This window comes from Blastomyces dermatitidis (genome assembly GCF_000003525.1).
Source record: "Blastomyces dermatitidis ER-3 genomic scaffold supercont1.8, whole genome shotgun sequence".
Lineage (NCBI taxonomy): Eukaryota > Fungi > Ascomycota > Eurotiomycetes > Onygenales > Ajellomycetaceae > Blastomyces > Blastomyces dermatitidis.
This window is the reverse complement of record NW_025544781.1, coordinates 1,842,393-1,862,075: the sequence shown is the minus strand read 5'-3', so window position 1 is coordinate 1,862,075 and position 19,683 is coordinate 1,842,393. Positions and strand designations below refer to the sequence as shown.

General features: G+C 45.2%; 5 protein-coding genes across 5 annotated transcripts; 2 read left to right on the top strand and 3 right to left on the bottom strand.

Moving 5' to 3' along the window:
- The first annotated feature begins 48 nt into the window (after positions 1 to 48).
- Positions 49 to 5,200, top strand: BDCG_07347 (uncharacterized protein). The gene is made up of 4 exons (XM_045423144.1): positions 49 to 351; positions 532 to 1,342; positions 1,565 to 1,625; positions 1,686 to 5,200. The coding sequence occupies exon 4, from the start codon at positions 1,763 to 1,765 to the stop codon at positions 3,914 to 3,916; it is 2,154 nt and encodes a 717-aa protein (XP_045278604.1). The 5' UTR covers positions 49 to 351; positions 532 to 1,342; positions 1,565 to 1,625; positions 1,686 to 1,762; the 3' UTR covers positions 3,917 to 5,200.
- A 1,384-nt stretch (positions 5,201 to 6,584) lies between these two features.
- On the bottom strand, positions 6,585 to 8,064 carry BDCG_07346 (peptidylprolyl isomerase; the record flags this gene model as incomplete). Its single annotated transcript, XM_045423143.1, has 4 exons — positions 6,585 to 6,781; positions 7,414 to 7,434; positions 7,765 to 7,829; positions 7,931 to 8,064. 4 exons carry the CDS (start codon positions 8,062 to 8,064, stop codon positions 6,585 to 6,587), a joined length of 417 nt encoding a protein of 138 aa, XP_045278603.1.
- Positions 8,065 to 8,774: 710 nt separating this feature from the next.
- Positions 8,775 to 11,721, top strand: BDCG_07345 (uncharacterized protein; the record flags this gene model as incomplete). The annotated part of the gene is made up of 3 exons (XM_045423142.1): positions 8,775 to 8,781; positions 8,965 to 9,242; positions 9,505 to 11,721. The coding sequence occupies 3 exons, from the start codon at positions 8,775 to 8,777 to the stop codon at positions 9,676 to 9,678; spliced, it is 459 nt and encodes a 152-aa protein (XP_045278602.1). The 3' UTR covers positions 9,679 to 11,721.
- Positions 11,722 to 12,501: 780 nt separating this feature from the next.
- BDCG_07344 (histidinol-phosphatase (PHP family)) lies at positions 12,502 to 15,390 on the bottom strand. Its single transcript, XM_045423141.1, has 4 exons — positions 15,061 to 15,390; positions 14,618 to 14,901; positions 13,876 to 14,412; positions 12,502 to 13,770 (listed from the first exon to the last, which is right to left on the bottom strand). Exons 2-4 carry the CDS (start codon positions 14,774 to 14,776, stop codon positions 13,522 to 13,524), a joined length of 945 nt encoding a protein of 314 aa, XP_045278601.1. The 5' UTR covers positions 14,777 to 14,901; positions 15,061 to 15,390; the 3' UTR covers positions 12,502 to 13,521.
- Positions 15,391 to 15,536: 146 nt separating this feature from the next.
- On the bottom strand, positions 15,537 to 15,972 carry BDCG_07343 (uncharacterized protein; the record flags this gene model as incomplete). Its single annotated transcript, XM_045423140.1, has 2 exons — positions 15,537 to 15,893; positions 15,928 to 15,972. 2 exons carry the CDS (start codon positions 15,970 to 15,972, stop codon positions 15,537 to 15,539), a joined length of 402 nt encoding a protein of 133 aa, XP_045278600.1.
- Positions 15,973 to 19,683: the final 3,711 nt, after the last annotated feature.

Genomic DNA, 19,683 nt, shown 5'->3' with positions numbered 1-19,683 from the left:
GCACGCGGGGTGGGTAGCAAATTTGTGGGTCTAGCCCCTGAACCCTAAAAACAGAATGTTGTTGTCAGCCTCGTATAAGGATTATTATTTTCTGTACTCCGTACCGTATGTATGAGATAATACCATGTCGCTGGCGCTTGCCTTGTTCCCCCCATCTCATCTCCTCTCCACCGCCCAAATCTCACTCATCCCATCTTCCATCTTCTCTTCACTTCCTCCTCTCCTCTCCTCTCCTCCTCTCCTCCTCTTCTCCTCTTCTCCTCTTCCGTCGCCATCCTCTGCGTCGACTGTCGACGATCCAGTCGTTCTTCTCCCCCCAGCGACCTCTTCAGATCCGACAATCCCTTTCTCGTGCGTGCTGTTTCCCTTGCCCCTTTTTCCTCGTCAGCCCCCTCCTCCTCCACTTTCCCTTCCCAATTTGCGCAATGTATTTATTCATGACGAACCTCCACTCAACTCAACTCATAAAGAAAAGAAAAGAAAAGAAAAGAAAAGAAAACACTACCAAATATAATAACAATGGACAGATAGATCTCCTCCTCCCCCGTTTAAACTCACCTCGTTGCGTCCGGCCACTCCTATACCAAAAAAGTTCTTTGGTGCCGCTCGTTTCACCATAACCCACGTCGAACTCTATATATATATATACACTTCTAATAGTATCGGTCGCCCTCAGTCTTCCCAAAGGGAATCTACTTTACTCGCGGATCCCATCACGTTCTCTTCCATCTTGTCTAAATCTAAATCAAAAAAGAGAAAATACTATTTTCAATATTTTTGATTTGAGTTGGAATAGCCATATTTCGACAAGAGGAACTGCCGGAAAAAAAGAAGAAAAAACCAAGACAAGGGAAAGAAAAGACAAGACTTTTGGGAAAAGTGTGTGTGTGTGTGTGTGTGTGCACGTGCCGGTCACACTGTATTATTTGGTCTATCGAACCGGCCACTATATACAACGCGGTACCTGACGAAGCTGGGTTGGATGCCCTCAAGGACTCGCCAAAATAATCGATTGCCTGGTCTCTCCATATTCCCTCTTAAAGTCCGTTGCTTGACTCCGGGATATGAATGCCTAGGGAACTGGAAAGGGGATTGATCTTCGAACAATACAAACGGAAACGAACCTTTGTTTCCAGCCTCCACTGCGCCCGCGCAGATTGTCGAATTCTGCGATTTTTCTGCATAACCACCACGGCTATCGAGGATCGAGGCGGTAGTTTTATACCCTACTCAGTAGTCTAGCCTTTATTGCAGCAGGAAGTTGTAACTTCCAGCTTTTTTCGTCACTCCTTTTTTTTTTTCTTTTTTCTGGGACATTTGTCCCTTTCCGCTCCTTTGATAGGTAAGCTATTTTTCTCTTTATCATGTATCTCAGTCCCTGCTCCTGCTGATTATCACTTCACCGAAATATTGTCTATGTGTTGATTGCTGCAATTTTTCTCTTGTTCAGATAAATTGTATCAATGTGATGATCCTGCCTTGTTTCTGCTGCTCTATATATTTACCATCTGGATTTCTCCTATTTCTTCAAGTAAAGACGCTCTGGATGCTAACTTACAAATAGAAACAATAACATTCGACATCTATTTGTCGTATACACTCATTTATTTGTCCAAAGCCCAACTGTAAGACAATTGCCTCGAACCCACGTCTGGAGTTCTAGTTTGTCTAATTTGGGATTACAGCGTTGACAAATCTATTGGAGGCCCTTCACGATACCAAGAGCGAGAAAACGCTGGCCTAGACGGAACTTACCGTCAATATGCGGGCCACAACATATTCTATCCTAGCGGCCTTTTTCTCACTGGCTCCCCTATGCGAAACCGCTAACGCTGGTGCACAAGGTCGACCAAAGTATTACTTTCCACGAGAAGCTAATCGCTACTATGGCTTTGCCGCTCCAGCAGAGAAGCGCGCTCCGCAAGTCGACCCAGGCCCTACTGTCGTCATCATCCCTGTCACTGTTTACGTAGGTCCTGATGGCGAACGGTACACGCTTGGAGGCCACACGTCCACAACAACTGTTGATACAAGCTTCCCGAACGCCTCCGCTACCCCAAAAGGTGAAGACCCTGAAGACAACCCTAGCTCATCCCCTTTGGGCGGAATCGACCTTGGACTGCCCAAACTATTTGCCCCTCCGTCCGCTTCAATCTCGGGAACGGAAGGCGTCTCATTTCACAAAGGTGGCGCGACAGGTTTCCCGGCTCAAACACCCTCTCCGTCGCCCTCTTCTTCATCAAGCAGTAAGCAGGGCTTGTTAGAGGGCTTCCCAACCCTTGAGCTTCCAGGCCTTGGTACCCCCACTCCACCCATTGGTGGCACTGGCCGTACCACTACCAGTGACAGCTCCAAGGGAACCCAAACCGCGAGCGAAACCGAATCCGAACCGACGGACGGCCCAATTCTTACCCTACCCCCTCTATTCCCGAGTCCATCGAGCAGCTCAAGCTCTGATTCAGCTACCGATTCGACCTCCTCCGGCACTAGGTCTGATTTGACTGATTTGACACCGCTCCCATCCTCCTCCAGCGATCTTCCCACTTTCAATCTCCCCACCCTCAATCTTCCCTCCATCACCATTCCGCCGATCTTTACCCCAACGCCGAGCCCATCGGCATCGATGCCGGTCACCTCGGCGCCTGGCAATACCACAGATGGCGGAATTACTTTTCCACCTTTCCCAACACCCACCGTGCTGCCCCCAAAATCCACGGACCCGATCCCGTCCCAGAATAGCAGTTCTACTTTTGTTATACCCACTCCAAGTACCACTCCGTCTGGCGTTTTCCCCAATCCGACAGACCGCCCGACAGGATGGGTTCCACCGAAGAACTCTACCAGTGTAACGCCGACCACGACCTCCTCGGCCACTCAAACGCCGCCGCCGCCACCACCATCGTCGTCGTCAAAGGAAACTAAGAAGCCAATCTCTACCGATTCTTTAACCTCGATGGTAATCCCGACCAGTATTGTCTTCCAACCGACCCCTGTCCCGCCAAACCCATCGGAAACGAACAAGCCCTCCTCCCTTCCTCGAATTATCTCTCCTGATTCGGGCATTCCTAAGGCACCAGCCAACTCGAGGCTGATTCAGATTGGGTTCAACAGCTCGCTCCCTTATGGGCTTGTTGTTTCAAACAGGGATTCGAATGTTCAAGTCTTCAGTTATGTTCCCATCGGCGTTAGCTATGGTCTGCAGGTTGCAGCCGATCTTGTCATCATGCAATCCATCCAGCCCTATGGCGCGCTGCATACTCTCCAGTACACAGCTACACTAGCTGTTATGTATATCCCGAAGCACTTGGTCGACGAACTATCCGTCGCGATCCACAGCCCCTACTCGCTCATCTACCAAAACTCCAACCCGTCGGTTGCCAAACTCATGTCCATGATCGACCCCTCCATTCCTCTCTTGCCAGGCGGAGGGCCAATTTACCAGGAAAACAACCCAGGCAACGGCGGCAGCGGCGGTTCCATTGGACGCCCTGGCGGTGGCAGAGGGGGTTCCGAGGGAGGTGACGACGAAACTGAGGGACCTGGTGGCTCAGGCAGCTCTTCCAGTGTCAAGGCGACCTCCGTCGGAATTGGTCTTGGTGTCGTTGGTGGTGCAGCTTTGTATGGTGCGGCGATGTTCTTCGTAGCGCGCCGCTACCGCAAGAGGCGCAAGCTCCACCGCCGCACAAGCTCACTGACAAGTGGTATGCGCCAAATTGGTATCGCCGGTGCTGCCGGTGGTGCTGCTGGACCGATTGCCACGGATGCCTTGATGAGTGGTGGCCGCTCGGATGGGTACACAAGCCCAACCCCATATGGTGCACGAGATAGCCAGAGCACCAGTAGTGGATCAGGGAGCGGGCGGAATCAGATGATCAGTGCCCCTGTCATGGCTGAGAATTCGCTTGGGTGGAATTAGGGAATGGATCCCTTGTGAGATTTGGTTTTATTTTTCTCGCTGCCTTCTTCTCTCTTTTCTTGTTTTTCCTTCTTCGTTTCCAGCACTTCCGCCGTCTTTCTTCAATTGCAATTGGCCGATTTCTTCTCAACTACAATTGGCCGAGTCGCGGAGCGCGAGACGGAAATATCAACGTTGCAAAGCGGTGGTGCGGCGTTTTTGGAATTCCCGCTACCGTTTCCAACGCGGTCCCTAACAGATGCAACCGTTTTTCATTCCGTTCTTTGTCAGCGGAGAGGGAAGAGAAGCAAAAACATAAAAGGCACGAGGAGATCTCGAAACAAGGAAGAGTGGCCAGTGAAAAAAAAAAAAAAAGGAACTGCAAAATACGCAGTCTAAAGCCAAATCGATCCTTTTTTTGTCTTCCTTTTTTCCCCTTCATTTTCAAATCATTTCTTCAAACTTAACTATACTGGTTGTGTACCCTTCCTTAACCTATGCTCTATTTTTTTGTCCTCAGTGCTTGCTACATGCATAATGAATATCTCACACCACACTTAACACTCACAAAAACTTGTGCATATTATCAAATTTACAGGGTTTTCAATGTTCAATTCTGTTTTATGGTTTCATGTCAGCTTTTTCCCTTACTATCATCTATCTGTCTATCAAATCTTTCTCAGGTAGAAAGAAGAAGGTTGCAGAGCCAACATGCAATATGTATAGAATCTCACACCATACAACACAACACACCAGCAATGTTTCTTTTTATGTTTCTTTCTACAACTTATTACTACTTATTTACTACTTATCACTTACTACTTACTACACCATATTACTTTCTTCTATTTATACCCCTTTGCTTTACTCTTTCCTTTTAGTTTTCCTTTGTTTTCTCATGTCTAACTAACTCCAACTCTGAGCTAATTACTATTTTTTCTTAAAAACTTCTTTGTTCTTCACTCATTCATACTTTCTGTCTTCATCATGAGTTTTGTGTAATTCAATTTCTTTTTCTTTTCTTTTGTATGTCTTAATTATTATTAGTTACTTTATTTAGTTCATGAAAACTAAACAAAAAAACTGTATGTGTGTCGTATGTGTATTATGAGTAGAAGTAAGTTTTTCTTTTTTCTTTTTTTTCTTTTTTTTTTTTTTTTTTTTTGCTCTCTATATTATATATGATTTTACCTGATTGGCATATTTAAAACTTGTTTCTTTCTTTCTATTCATACTACTACTATATGTAAGTCATGTATCCATGCTCCATGCTTTTCTCCACCTCATGAGATGAAAGAATTATACATATATCTATATAAATTGCGTAGAATGTTGAATGCATGTAGGATGAACGGCTAGACAATAAGAGAGAACTATCTATGTATACTATGATGAAACATGTTGGAATAATTAAAAGAGGCCACTAAGCGGTTGGAAGGAGAAGAAGAGAGATTGTTATTGCCGACAGCATCTATCAATCTATCTATTATCATTCACACAAACCACCCACCATGTTTGGAAAAAACTGCCGAGAGCTCTTTTTTTTTGTCTCCGTTCTCCGTGCGTTAAAGGGGGAAAAAAAAAGAAAGGAAAGAGAAAGAAAAGAAATCGCATCAAAGATGGTTAAGATTAGATTAGGAGAGCCTATGGCTCAAAAGTTCCCTAAAAATAATACGAAGAAGGAGAATAATAATAATAATATGAAATAGGAAGAGTAGAGGAAGCAAGACGAGGCGGATACAGGTAATCAATCGGTGGCAGGTGAAGCGGGATAAAACGAAACAAGAGAAGCACCCGGAAATTGTTTTGTTTAAAAATTAAAACAGGTAAAAGAAAGAAAGAAGCTAAAATGTCAAGAATAAATGAATGGAAGCCGTATAAGGCATTAAGGGTTTGTGAAAGGGTCAAAAAATTGACCAAGCAAGAAAGAAAAGGAGAAAGGAAAACATGGCGACGACGTAGACATGGCATGAGGGCATTAGGGCAAAACATTCGTTTAAGTGTAAATGTAAGTGAAGGCTTAAAACCAGACATTATTATGATGGGGGGGTCATTAAAAAGGGTACGAAGATAATCGGGGGTGCAACACAAAAAATAAAAAAAGGAGAGAGAAAAGAGGGCAAAAAGAGAGAAAAAAAAATCAGGAGCTGCGAAGAGGGGGTGCCGATGAGAGAGAAAAGAAAAGAAATTGCCAGAACAATGAGCAATGGATCCTCCAACCCCCAATTTTTGTTTTCCAAAAAGTAAAATCCCCCCCCCCCAAAATTCCGTATAATCGAATCTTTTTTCTTCTCTTAAATGCGAAAACGCGCAGAAGCTACTCCTTTGGGCAAACAAAAATGATACACCCCACGACAAAAATCTTATTCGATGACTTCTTTAATAGGAGGCGAAACGAAAACCAATATAGGAGAAAGAGAGCCGCGGTTGCAGGACTCCATTCGTTAGTTCGCGAGATGCATTACTTGTTATCCCGTGCCCTGTCCTGGCTTCCTGCCTGCTTTTGGAATCATGCAGCCGATTTTGTCTAGTCGAAGTATATATAGGTTGTCTTTTCTTTTAGGTTCTTTTGTTGTGTCGAGTAGCGAATAATGGATCAAGGAACGCAGAGTAACGGGCAACGAGCAAAGAAAGGTATGGTGCGACGCAAGAATGGTGTGATAATGGACGTAGGAAGGCGGGATGCGGATTAGATTTTGTGGGACGCCCGTTTGATGGGAGAAGGGTTCGGGAAGCATTCGAGAATAAAAAATTTCCGGCGCGGAGGGCTGTTCCGTGGGCTCAAGTCCTCAAACATCTCTCTCGATTTGTCGGGTTGGCGCCACCCCATCGCCTGTCCCAATTTAACAACTCCGCAGATCATTGATTCCCTTGAGTTCGACCTCGCTGTGTGATAGAATTAGAATGCGTTAGCGGGCAATTATGTTCTCGCTTTTAATTGGTTGGCTAAGCCTGGGGGGAAGATATCTCGAAATGCAATGCTGGATGGCGCGAGGTCGTATTCAAATGTTCAACAAATCAGCAAAGGCGGAGGGGCCGGGAGCTTCCACTGCAGGCACGCCAACCCGGATAAGTGGACCTGCCGTAAGCCGGATTAAAGCAACCCGCTAAACGAAAATAAGGCTTAGGGTAATAATTATCCAAAAAGGATTCAGGAACGAAGAGCGGTGAACTATGCATGCCAAAACGACAAGGGGAAAACTGGCAAAAGAACGATGAGAGAAAAATTGGGTGCCTGTCTGGTACTTACAAAACGAGAGTCGAGTTTGGTGGGATTAGACCTGGGAAACCACTAGAAGGCCGCCAATGATAAGGAAAGGTCAGTGATCTGATATAAACTTCAAGTTCCCATCCCTTTGAACTTAAAAGCCATGTTCCATTACACTGGACGAGTAATGAATGAATGAACAGGGGCCGGAATGGAGGGGCTGTAATTGTCACATTCTTTCCCGGTCTGTTTTTGGTCCTGTTCTTTTTGCGCAAGGATGGTATAACGAATAAATGAAAAAGTAACATACCGGTCACCATACCCGTAGTCTCTGTAGCACAAAGCCCAAAACGGAAATTATTAGCCAGACATTTTCCTTGCATGAAAATGACGGTAATTGGACCAAATGTTGCGTTCCTTTCCATACATATCGAAAACGACCCGGGGAACGAGACGACTTACGGGGTGATAGTTAGGATGCTCCTCTCGCCAAGCGTCATATTCAGAACCGCCTCATCCCAGCCTTAATTGTGTAGGGCCCAAGGATCAGCCGGAAATGTTGCCAGAGTGATGAATTTAGATTTTCGATGGGGAGTGGCTCGTGATCCAGCGTGCTTGGAGAACAACTCGCCACTCAAAAAAACAGAAATGGCGCAAATACCTCGAATGACCTTTCCAATGCCAATTGCAGTTTTAAATTCCCCTCTATCTTTGGATGAATCAAACCTATCCCGGATTTAGAGGGTCAGCGTAAAGTCGATGTTCTTGCTTCCCTTTCGCCTTGCTTCTAAGCTCATCGGTCTTTCCATATCGGTTGCAAAACTCACTCGTCTCCCATGTAATGTTTATCCGCGGCCGCCGGGTCATAGAGACATCCTGTGTAGTCGATCACAACATCGTCCCCTGTCTTGGGCTTGTCGACTCCGTTGCCGGCCTTGAGTATTGTCTTTGTAACACCCATAGCGAAAGACCCAGTGGATAACTGTCCAAATCGATATCTAATCTTTAGGCGTATAAAATGGAGGAGCTGGTGGATTCTTTAGGACAAATGCTGAAGGAGAAGTAACGAATGTCTCGAATATTCAAACGATTGGAAGCTCACAGTGTCAAGTGGCAGAGAGCTCTAAATCCAGGGACCGGCGGGGAGGGGAGGTGCACTATATACTTAATTTGAACGATGAGGTGGGGCAAAATCAACCCGCCTGTTTTGAACTGGAGAAATCCGAAGGGGCACAGTTGAAGAATCAAGTGCAAAAATATAGAAAATAAATATAAAAAATAAAGAAAGAAAAAGAAAAGAAGAAAAAAGGAAAAGAAAAAAGAAAAAAGAAAAATTTTAAAGTGTGGTGTCACAGGCATCCGGGATGAAATGCTAGAGAAGAAAAGACGGCATGACCACGAAGAAGGAAAAGGAACGGCCTTCCGAGCAATTGAATTGAAGCTCAAATCCATTCGAATCCATTCTGCTGCAGCTTGCCACATCACACATGCTATTTTTTTTTTAAATTTTTACCTTTTTTTTCAACCCGAAAGTAGCACCTCTATACCTGAGTTTTGCTTCGGGGAAATGTCAGCTTCTGGGGCCACCGGTTGAAAGCTCAGTGGTTTCCAGATGGAATCCACTGCGGGAATCGCGTTGAAATCTAATTAGTCAACTTTCGCAGCAAAAAGATGTCGCGTTCGATCGTCTGTCCCATGCTGGATATGCAGAGTTTTGAGTCCTTGGGCTGGACGCTTATTGGGGGCTGCACCTGGATGCGCTTGGCTGTTAATACCATCCAATGACCAGTGGCTGCGGTAGAGTTATCATTTTAGTGGAGAGCAAGCTCTGCAGATAGGCTGACACCCTTAAATCCAACAGACGGGGTTTGGCACAGGTGTGCAGTAGATCGGACGCCACAGACACGAGCGCGCCAGGTCATGGGCCCTCATGGGCCATGGCGGGCGGTTCGACCAGTAGATGCCCCGCTTCGAGGTCTAGAGCGCTGCCTAGATGACTCGACCCCTCTCCAAAAGTGGTCCTCAAGGATTCAGCAAAAGTCGGCAGTTTTCGTCCGCTTGCCAGAAGCCTCGCGAGTGACCGACGACCAGCATCAAAATCATTCAGTCAAGGGCGAGGAGGAGAGGAGGGGGGAGGAAGTGGGAGAGTTATTTATCTCCCGCCCTTGCTAGCCGTAAGAGGCCTGCTGATCCCTGTGTGTCGTGGTTATGATTGCTGGGACGGCCCAATGTTCATTGTCTGTTTGTCTGGTGGGAGTAGTAGTAGTAGATGCGGTGATGTTGGTTGGTGGTGAGTTTTCCAGTCTTGGTGAAGGAAGAAAGACCTCGGGATCGATCCTGCACGGTCCAAGCCCTAAACAACGCCCAAATTAGTTAGTTGGTTAGTTAGCTAATTAGCTAGTGCTGCATACGTAATCCACCCGCCATCTGGCCATCCCTGCGGACATCGCGCCGCGCTGCTGCACCACCGTCGTCCCTGACCCGATCGCAAACACCCCCAGCAGCAACGCCTACAGGCTACAGCAGAGAGGCAGAGAGGGGAGGGAGGCCTACGAATGGAATGATGTGGGCGTGATGGGCGTTGTGGGATGTTGTGGATGCTGTGGACGTCCTCCCCCAATTCCTGTCCTGTGGAATCGGTGGATGTACCTACCAACTACCTGACACTGGAAGTGTCTGTTTGGACGGGAACACCACCCTACCAGTCAGAGGAAATTAGGCCGGCTTGACCCAATAGCAAATGGACACTTATTAACAGTCGGGAGTTTTATATCTCCGTCGTATTATTCTGGCTGTGGTGGACAGCATGTCCATCCTGATATCGATCAAAGCACATTCTCCTTCTCCTTCTTCTCCTCCTCCCTCTCGTCGATGGCTCGCATTGCAAGACCGCCGGGAAGACGCGCCACATCAATAAACCTCAAACCGGTCGGGTCAAGTTACTCGGGGATTTTGATATCTGAGCGCCAGCCAAAGACAAAGAGGCCTCACCTGTTCCTATTTAGTGTCCAGGACTACCAAGGATCCAGCCAAACTCTCAGGCTCAGATCACTGAGATCAGGGGCCTGATGCGTTTTTAGTGTCTTGCGAGGAATTAGTGTTGACACTGGCTTAGAGCTAGTTGACCCTGTACGCAGGGTTGGTTGCTTTCTCTCCTCTTGAACTCTAGTTACCAATATTCACACTCACCAAAGCTAGATAGAAAAGAAAACCTCCAACCAGGTTACAGCTCTTCCAGTTACATTGTCCTCCTACTACTATGTAGAAAGGCTCCGTACGGAATTCAGAATCTGGATGTGTGTTTGTTGATACAAGAACTAGAATCGTCAAGAAGAACAAAATATGATCCCCATCAATCATTGGAACCGGCCCTAGTACCCACCCCGCGGAACTGTCTAAAGTGGCAAGGGTCAACTTTGATCTCTTAACTTCACGCTTCGATTTCTCGCAATAGCCGCCCAAAATACATGTCAGAAAAAGACCATGAGGATGCCTACCTCTCTCCCTTACTGATTGCTTGGCCAAATATCTGAAGAACTTAATTATTTATCAATTTTATATTGTGATTCGTTTTTGACCCTGTGCCTGGTGTGGCATGTAAACACCACTGTTGCCCGCCTGTCCAGATATTGCACATCAATCTCTTATGTCTCAGCGTCCCGTTCCGAGGAGGATGAAAAATTATAGCGGCAAGCGAAACAATCCATGGACTCTGGCTGACAGCCAGGAGTGTTTGTTACTTGAGAAATCTATCAGTACCCACCTAAAGTCATCGCTGTTAGGCCCTGACAGGATAAGCCGCTTCTCCTCTAGTGCTCAGTCCTAAATGTTCACGCCCCCTTGGCCCTTGATCGTTTGGACGAGAGAACTTGCTTTGTCGAAGGAAGAAATATGTCCTGGGTAGCGGAAGGATGGCCCTTTGATATATCTTTGAATCGCTAGTTAGTTATATGGACAAGTTTACTACTCTGTCCTCATGAGATTTACGGAATATTTCAATAGAGTTCAAAATTAATTATCTACTTGTGACTTTTTCCCTGTCGATCCGAGCCGATCCACTCACATCCCCCCCTCCCCTCCCTTTGAGGCGCGAGTCAACAAAGCGTCTTCAACATCCTCCATTCCGCACCATTGCAGGTTATAGACGACCATTTCTCAGACTGGTAGTTACTGTGTATTCGCCCAAACCAAAAGCACAGAGATATGAAACCTGTGCATGTCCAAAAACGTTCTCCATCTCACGGCCTGACTTTTTTTCTTGTGGTGGAAGTCCGAATCTACCCCTCAATAATGTGGATGCGTAAATCCTTATCCATGGCGATAAATAATTACAGGCTAAATTGATTCTCAAAGCTCCTCGCATGTCCTGATTCGGCGCAGATCTAGATTCCTCTTCGTGCACATTTTTGCCCGTGCACTAAGCTGGGATGGGACTCAGGGAACTCATGGGAGGTTTTGCTCGAGTCCAGCAAAGGCAAAATGATAATAATAATAATAATAATAAAGCAGAATAACCCCTCCCTCCACGCCCAAGAGGAAGAAAACCCACACCTTCAGCCTCGCCTCGCTAACCCGCTCCAGCCAGGATTGTACACAAATTCCTTTCAGAGGAAGATGTTTCACCAGAATTATAGGAAATGCTGAGGGCTACGCAGTAGTGAAAGTTATAAACCATATAGAAACATACAAACATCACGTAGAATTTGCACATCCGTAATCAGCTCCTCCAACCCCTTCTCATTCATTATTATATGTGTCCTTCCTTTCTCCGTCGCCATGTTATCAACCTCTTTAACCTCCTCGATTATTTATTTCCCCCCGCGCCCAACCTATAACAATTATCACCACAACGTCTCCACTCACACACTACTAAAAACTAACACGTCCCCTCCCAAGGGCCAAAAGCCAGCAGCGCTTTCTCACGGACGCATGCGTGATGGTTCCCCGATGAATTTATCATCCATTTCTCATACAGTAGTAAGTTAACCGGGCCTAGATGATTTGTAAGCTACCGCCCAATACAAGATTATTATTACTATCTCTATATCTACAACATTTAGTCAATTTATCACTCAGTGAAGCTAGATTCTAAATAAATTATTTCTGTGGTTTTCTCATAAATTTGATAGTATTAATATACTGTCAATCTCTATTATATATATTTTTTTATAATTTTCTTTTTTTTTCATTTTAATTACAATTTCTTCAATATTTTCTCAATATTAAGTTAATTAATATCTGTTAAAAGAGATCGAGTGACTGACTCACACGGCCAATTGCCCAACAGGAGATGGACTCTTTTAGAACAGACATACCTGATTTTCATTTTATTAAAAAAAAAAAAAAAAAAAAAAAAAAAAAAAAAAAAAAAATCATAATCGAAAAATCAGGTCAGGCTGTCGATATGAGATATCCCCGCGGGATTAAGGACATTTATTAGGAAGGTCCGCAGCTACAAAAACATCTACAACTACACACCTCATTTTCCCTATTGTTCCGCCGATTGGCTGTTGGAAGCTGAGGATTAACCGATTGCGGAGAATTAACAAGCATGATAGAGGGGATGGTAACTAATGAGTAATGTGTAGTTTTGAAGCCGGGAGAAGGAAGATGCCCATGTGGGCGGTTTTGAATATCTCTATCGGTAAATCTTCCGTTGCTTTTTTTATCAGTCATGATTCTTTGGTTAACCACATGTAACTCGTGTGTAGCTAATAAGCTGCATACAAAACTTTTGGGTGATGATTTGGCCACGCTTCTATTCTCTTTTCTTTTTTTAAATCCTGCCAGCGGGTTTCGCTCTGCCCGGGAACTGACAACGATCGTCCAAGAATAATTTGAGCGGACCCACTAAGAACGGAGACTAGCGCATGGTTGTTTTCTGGATTGGGGCATCAGGGATTTTCGCAACGGTGGGAATTTAGCAAGCTGCTGTTTTCGGTTCTTTTCTCAATTGCTTTTTCTCTTATTCTTTTTCTCAATGGCGTTGCACGCAAGCGGATAAAGGCATCGGTTAAATATTAAGGTTCGGGTCAAGTCATCCCGTCCACATAAGGAACCTGACCGGCCTATTGCTTGAGTCGGAGTAGAGTATTGTGTCATCTACATCTAGAACAAAGGAAGAAGAAGAGAAAAAGAAGAAAAATAATGCAAGCTTGTCGTTTTCAGACCTTGTGCGAATGCCAGCACGTTCCACAAACCAGGACGCGGAGGCACATTGTACTTTGTTTTAAGGGCTAAATTTGAGCAGTAGATTTGAAAACCATGCAACCAGGAACGTTTCTTTGGCTTGCATATGCCACCGCTTTGGACGGGATACCCCGGGAACGGAAGGGTAGTTTGCAGGTTGGGGTTGGACTGGGGTCTTTTGGTGTCGTCATGGTTTTTTTTTTCCTTTTCTTTCGGGGATTACCACTAGTTATTGCTGTGACCAGAAGGCCAGCTGTTTGAGATCTGCAAGACTGATAGAGTTCAGCCTAATGTGAGGGAACCTCCGATCGAAGCTGTCGCTCGATGATGGTAGCTCGCTGCAGTACTCTAAGTAGTGCAGGGTGGAAACGCCAACCTGCTCTACAAATTCGAGCACACGATGGTAATTGAAAGCAACCTGGTCAATGCCGTGGCTGTCATCCGACATGCAGAATCGGCCATTCCGTGAGAGAAATTCCTACAGCACAACGGTTTTTTTTTTTTTTTTGGTTAGTTAGCCGTGGCGGAGATCATTCGGCCCCCTTCCCTTCTCGTTTGAAAGGGTGCGGAATTTTGAATCTACCTTGCAGATCTCAGCCTTGGGATATGGTTCGCTCATTCCCTTCCTCAGACTAGCGGAGTTGAGTTCCAATATCCCGCCATATCCTGCCACATAGTCTAAATTTCGCAGGATCTTTTCCCAGACTGCCGGCCACTGCTTGAAGCTCCGTTCGGGATCATCACTTTTTAAGCGGATCAGATCAAAATGGCCAACAACCGGTGGATTTAACGCCTTGAGCATGGCGAGCTGTGCATCAAAGTAGTCCTCAAAGAGCTTCTCATCTGTACCCCCAGCAATCTCTCTTGCTTTCTGATAAAAGGGGACATCATAGTCAATCGGGATAGTGTGTACGTGATGGACCGAACCTATAAAGAAATCGAATGGAAGCATGGCCAATGAGTTGTGGATCCACGTCAACGAACTCGGCCGAATCCAGTCACACTCAAATCCAATGGGGATATTTATCTCGGAGCTATATTTCTCACGTAGACGCTGGGCTTCTTTGAAATATGCGGCTTCATTCTCGATTAGAGCCGCCTCGGTGCCACCCGCTTCAATCTATACCACCCGTCAGCCAAAGGAATCTTTTTTGTGTTATCAAGATCATCATTTAATCATCCGGCGCAGATGCACAGAAGAAAGAGAGAAAGAAAGAAAGAAAGAAAAAGAAAAAAAGAAAAAAGAAAAAGAAAAAGAAAAGAAAAAGAAAAAGAAAAAGAAAAAGAAAAAGAAAAAGAAAAAAAACAAGAAAAGAAAAGCTTACTTCCTCCGGATAAAAATCCTGCTCTTCTCTCGGCATATGCTCACTCAAAGCAAAGACGCGCATCTTCTTTGAGATGGCGGTCCGAATGACATCTTCCAGCGAGTTCTTTGCGTGGCCCTCGCAGAACTGGCCGGAATGGCTATGATGTGAAAACGGCATGCTGAGCTTAATGGAAAATTCAAGATTCCCTCTTGCAATGTTTTTTCCGGGTATTGTTCTGCAGTAGAGCGGCCCGGATGCTTTCACGGCAGCAAAGAATTGAAGCGCGTCGGTCTTTCAACAATCTATCCAGCAGTCAGCGGCCAGGTATCTCCCAGCACGTCTGTGTCACTCGACCTCTCACGGCTAAAACACGAAAGAACAAAAACGGGCGCTTTTTGATATCACGGATCAAGAGTTCAAGACACAGAAACCAAGGCGACCACTCAGCTCAGCTAACTTACCAATTCCCTGAGCTAATATCTTCGGACCAATGATCTCGCTTGCTACTGATGTAGAAAACTAGGACTTCGGTAGTCTTCGAGGAAAAAGGAAACGGAAAATGGAAAACGGAACACGTCCTTTGCCGGCGGTTGGCGAAAAGAAAGAATATGTTTAAGGGTATATAGCCTGGGAGTTTCCTGTTGTTTATATCGACCCCTTGAATGCTCTAAATCCACACGTTTGGCGGCTCCGGTAAGTAACTTATCCAACTCGGGTAGTTACCTCGGCGGGGTCCACGGGTGGCTTGCCGATCACATGACAGATCTCAGGTACAACCACAACGCCGATTTTCAGCTGATATTATTCAGGGATTGTTTTACACTGCACGGTACAGAGTACAGATGATTGTTTCTGATAAAAACATGCAAGCTAAATATGGGAGAGCTTTGTCTATATCTCCATTATCTATAGCCTTTACAACGCCCAGCTCATTCATTTATTCCCACTCAATGGTGTAACCGTGCTGCAAAGCTAACTTCAACAGGGTGCTTTTATTGCTACCGACTCTAATGGCGAGTCGTGCGGACCGGCAGTGGTTATTTTTACTGCACGGGTTTCCCATCAAGCTTACGGAAGTAGCCATGTGCGGCCTGATCAGCGATAGAGGCTCGAGAGGCTCGTGAGCCTGCTTCTCCCCCTCCAGCTTCCACTGCGCCAATCCGTTTGAGCGTTCTGATCGTCGTCTAAATAGGACTAAAAGCCTATGCCGCGGCTCAATTGGCTTCTTGGACACATCCCACTTGGTGTGTGCTTTCTTATTAGAAGCCTCTCTCCACACTTCGTCAGAATGTACCTAGCGGTTGAAATCCGAAAGAGCGGACTCTTACTTGAAAGTCGCTTTCTGCTTGGATTTCTGGCCTATGGAAGATCATTTTCTTCTGGTCTATGACCCCAATATGCCGTACCAGATAAACCCGGCATACCAGACTGAGAAGCATAAAAGTCTACGGGAATTTCTAAGGACTCTTATGGACAACGAAGATGCTACATAGAAACGACGGAGGAAAATCTTTAATACGCGCTTCAGCGCAGGCCATATCAATATTGGCCCCGTCTGTAACTGAGTTCAAGATCCTGCTGCCAAAGGGGATGCTTTTCAAATCATATACCAGGATTCTTTCTTTTTCATCCGGTGTACACATGCATATTCTTTTCATGAATGGGTTGTGACCGGCTCTCAGGCTAGTTCCAACGACAAACTAAACGTTAAACCTCATATTAGGGGGTTAAGGAGAAGTTTTCCAACTGCCCCGAGAAATCAGACACGCAGAAGGAGGGTATGTGGTACCCTACATGGCTCAATTTTGAGTGGCTACAATTAGAACCTTAAACACCATTAGCGGGTTCCTTTGTGCCTCTACTCAAAGATATTATAGAGTGTGATGTTCGGGATCAAGTTTTCTCCATATTTCCCTGGACAATCATTTTCACCCAATCTAAGTCAGCTTCTCATGGTAACGTGTGTACGTAGCCGGGCACTTTTCGCACTTTTTGAGGCTCGCAAGTGTCTCTCCAAGACGTATCCTTGGAAAACCTACCTTTCTTCGACGACCGTCGCCGAATTTCCCTGACAGGCTATGATTGCTGTGATAGTATTCGTCTACTACTATCATTTATTGGAGATGTTTCAGATGAAAAGGGTATTCTGATGGTTTTTGCTAATTTGGTGCTTCTATTGTACCTTTGCAACAACTGTCACTTGGTTGTTGCAGGAATTCAGGACACAGGCACAACAGTTGATATTAATCAGTTGTTTCCAAAGCTACCAATCATCACCTTTTCTTGTATGCTATATATTCCACGTTAGTTTTGATTTACTTAATTAACCGTAATTCGCAGCATCCTCGTCGCACCCCCAGCGCTATCGGGTTTCTGGATATTCATGTACTGAATCTCCGTGCTCACCTACGTAATCAGCGGGATGGCGTCGACAGGCCTTGCTAACAAAGATATAAGATGCTCGGAGCTGGGCTTACTGCCCCGGTCTGCTTCTTCAAATTTAACTTGCCAAGAGTACCTTGAGCCATATGTTCATCAGGCTGGTGGACAGGTGCTGAACCTCGAAGCGAAGGGGCTCTGTCAATTATGCCCAATCGTAGGCGCAAGCGATGCGTTGGAATCGTTGGAAATTCTCTACCATCAAATATGGCGTAGCATGGGCTTGAGTTTATATACATCCGCTTCAATATAGACGGAGCTACTTTCCTCTATACTAGGTCGCAAGGACATGGAGAAGGTCATCCAAGTTGAAGGATTAACCCTCAACGACGCCTGGTGGGCAGAGCACAACAATACTAAAAGGGCGATAATTCCAATTCGCTAAGATAAACTATTTTCCATCTCACCGTGGGTTGCATATTAGACACTATGGTAAAAAAATAAAAATGCGAGGACGTTTGATATTAAGCCCAAAAGTTAAGAAACACATGAACTGTCAATCTACACAAAAATGAGACGATGGCATTGAAGTATGGTTACGCCTGGCCAAGTGAGCTTCCATCCTGATTTCTGCCAGGTATAGTGATATCACCAGCGACAGGCACGAGACGTTAGGAAGATTAAACCATCCCACAAGGTACAAGCTTAGCTATAAATGGAGGACTCTCGTTGGGCAAAGGGTCGTAGGTGACCTGTAAAATGTCGAAATCACGAATATAGGTACAAATTAGTATTTTACAGATATCAAATTCTTCTAGGACCAATTATGGTATGGTAGTAGTATATTCGATTGGTGCTTGAACCCTGGACGTAGTCCAAATATAAAGGGGGTACGGTCAAATCTGAAGTCAACGTGTGTGTATTCCAAATGCGCGTCGATAAAGACTCCACGTTGATGGCTATGTCCTCGGTATAAGCTCCTCCCAACGTCGACACGGGGATGGTAGCAGAGCTTAGGGTTTCTAACTTTCCCTCCGAGTGCAGTCTATATCCTTAGCCGTATGTCTCTATCGCATCAGGATAGTTCCATGAGTTTCATTCCCCCAAAAAATCGTAAGAAACCCTGCCATTTTGAGAGAAGAACTCAGCGGTGCTCGGTATCATCTCCTTTGCAATGTATTCCCTTGTTTGATGGCTTCAGTCACAGTGACGATAGCATCGAGCATTCTCAAATGTGGATTGCATGGACCAGCTTGAGACAGTTGTCTCATCCCTATAGAATAGTCCTCATTTCCTAAATTGAGGAAGAAAACGTTTATCCCACGTAGATTTCAACTCCCACGTAGATTTCAACCATCGGGGCGCTGTGTAGTCGGAGGTGTAGTCGCCGCAAGAACCGTCGCAAACACATAATCGCCATCATGTGAGATGGAAAGTTGGCCTACCTCCCCGTGCGCGCCTCCATCCTTCAAATATATTATTTCCGGCTTCACGCTCCCACTTCCTGCCCCCTCCCTGTCAACGCGAACTATGACATCTTTCCAACCTATCGTCGAGGCGCCACCGGGGGCTGCTTTCCTCGCAGCCTCCTTGGCGGCAAATCGACCAGCTAGCCATCTAGCCATCTCTATATTATTGGCGCTAGGGTTAGATGGCAGCGCCGCTGTCAACTTTTCCGTACTTGCGATATGATGTGGGAACTTCGCGTGGAAGTCCTTGAGTTCCTGCTCGCACAGGATGCGACGGATGAATCTGTCGAGGTAGGTTGTGGTGGCGGTGGTGGCGGTGGTGGTAGCTTTAAGTCCACTGCCATTTCTAGAAGTTGGACGGTTGATTAGACGGCTGATCCGTGGGAGATGGACGACATCAGTGCCGACAGTGAGAGGTAAAGGGAAAGGAATGAGTTTCATGAGCGATGTTGGTAAGGCAGGTAATTGGGAAATTCCATATGATGAATGATTATCAATTGGTGAATTTAGGCAAATGGGGTTCTTATCTGTTCTCCAGTTGATTGTAGATACCAGTTGTATAACATAAATAACTGCTTGTTAATTATTGTAGATTGGTTGTTCATTAAAGCACTTAGTCTTTTTTTATCTTGATTGTTATCTCAGCGGGCTCAGACCCTCTGGCTCAGTTTGAACGGGTTGCAGCATTATTATTAACTAGTTAATCCAGCATGACACTAACCTACTTTTGATACAAGTCATGTGCTCAGAGCAATCCTCGCCAGAGGGTCTGAGAAGAAATGGTTCCATCTTCAATGGAGATTCCTGAGATTTACAAGGATTTTTCAGATTCTTCAACTTTGACTTTCTATTACTATATACTCACATATCTTTGAGATTTGAAAATCACCTTAGCTTATAGCTAAAGAGAAGAAGAATAGAAATATTTCTTTAATATTTCAAAAAAATCTATATTTAAGATAGATGTATACTCTTGAAAATGATCATATTTTTTGATCTCAGAATTTCTAAGAGCTTTTTTTTGTATGAGAAATTGAATCAAAATTCCTGTGTTCAAAAACACACTGGTCAACTTTGAGATGATACTTCTATTCTAAGAACTTGAGATATGAATATAAAAATCAGATACATCGCGAGAACATTGTTATTCTAAGGTTTCAAGGTGATACAGAAATGATGAATCTATGAAGTTGAGTTGAAATTCTCTTCCATACTCAGAGTACTGAGTAAATCCTT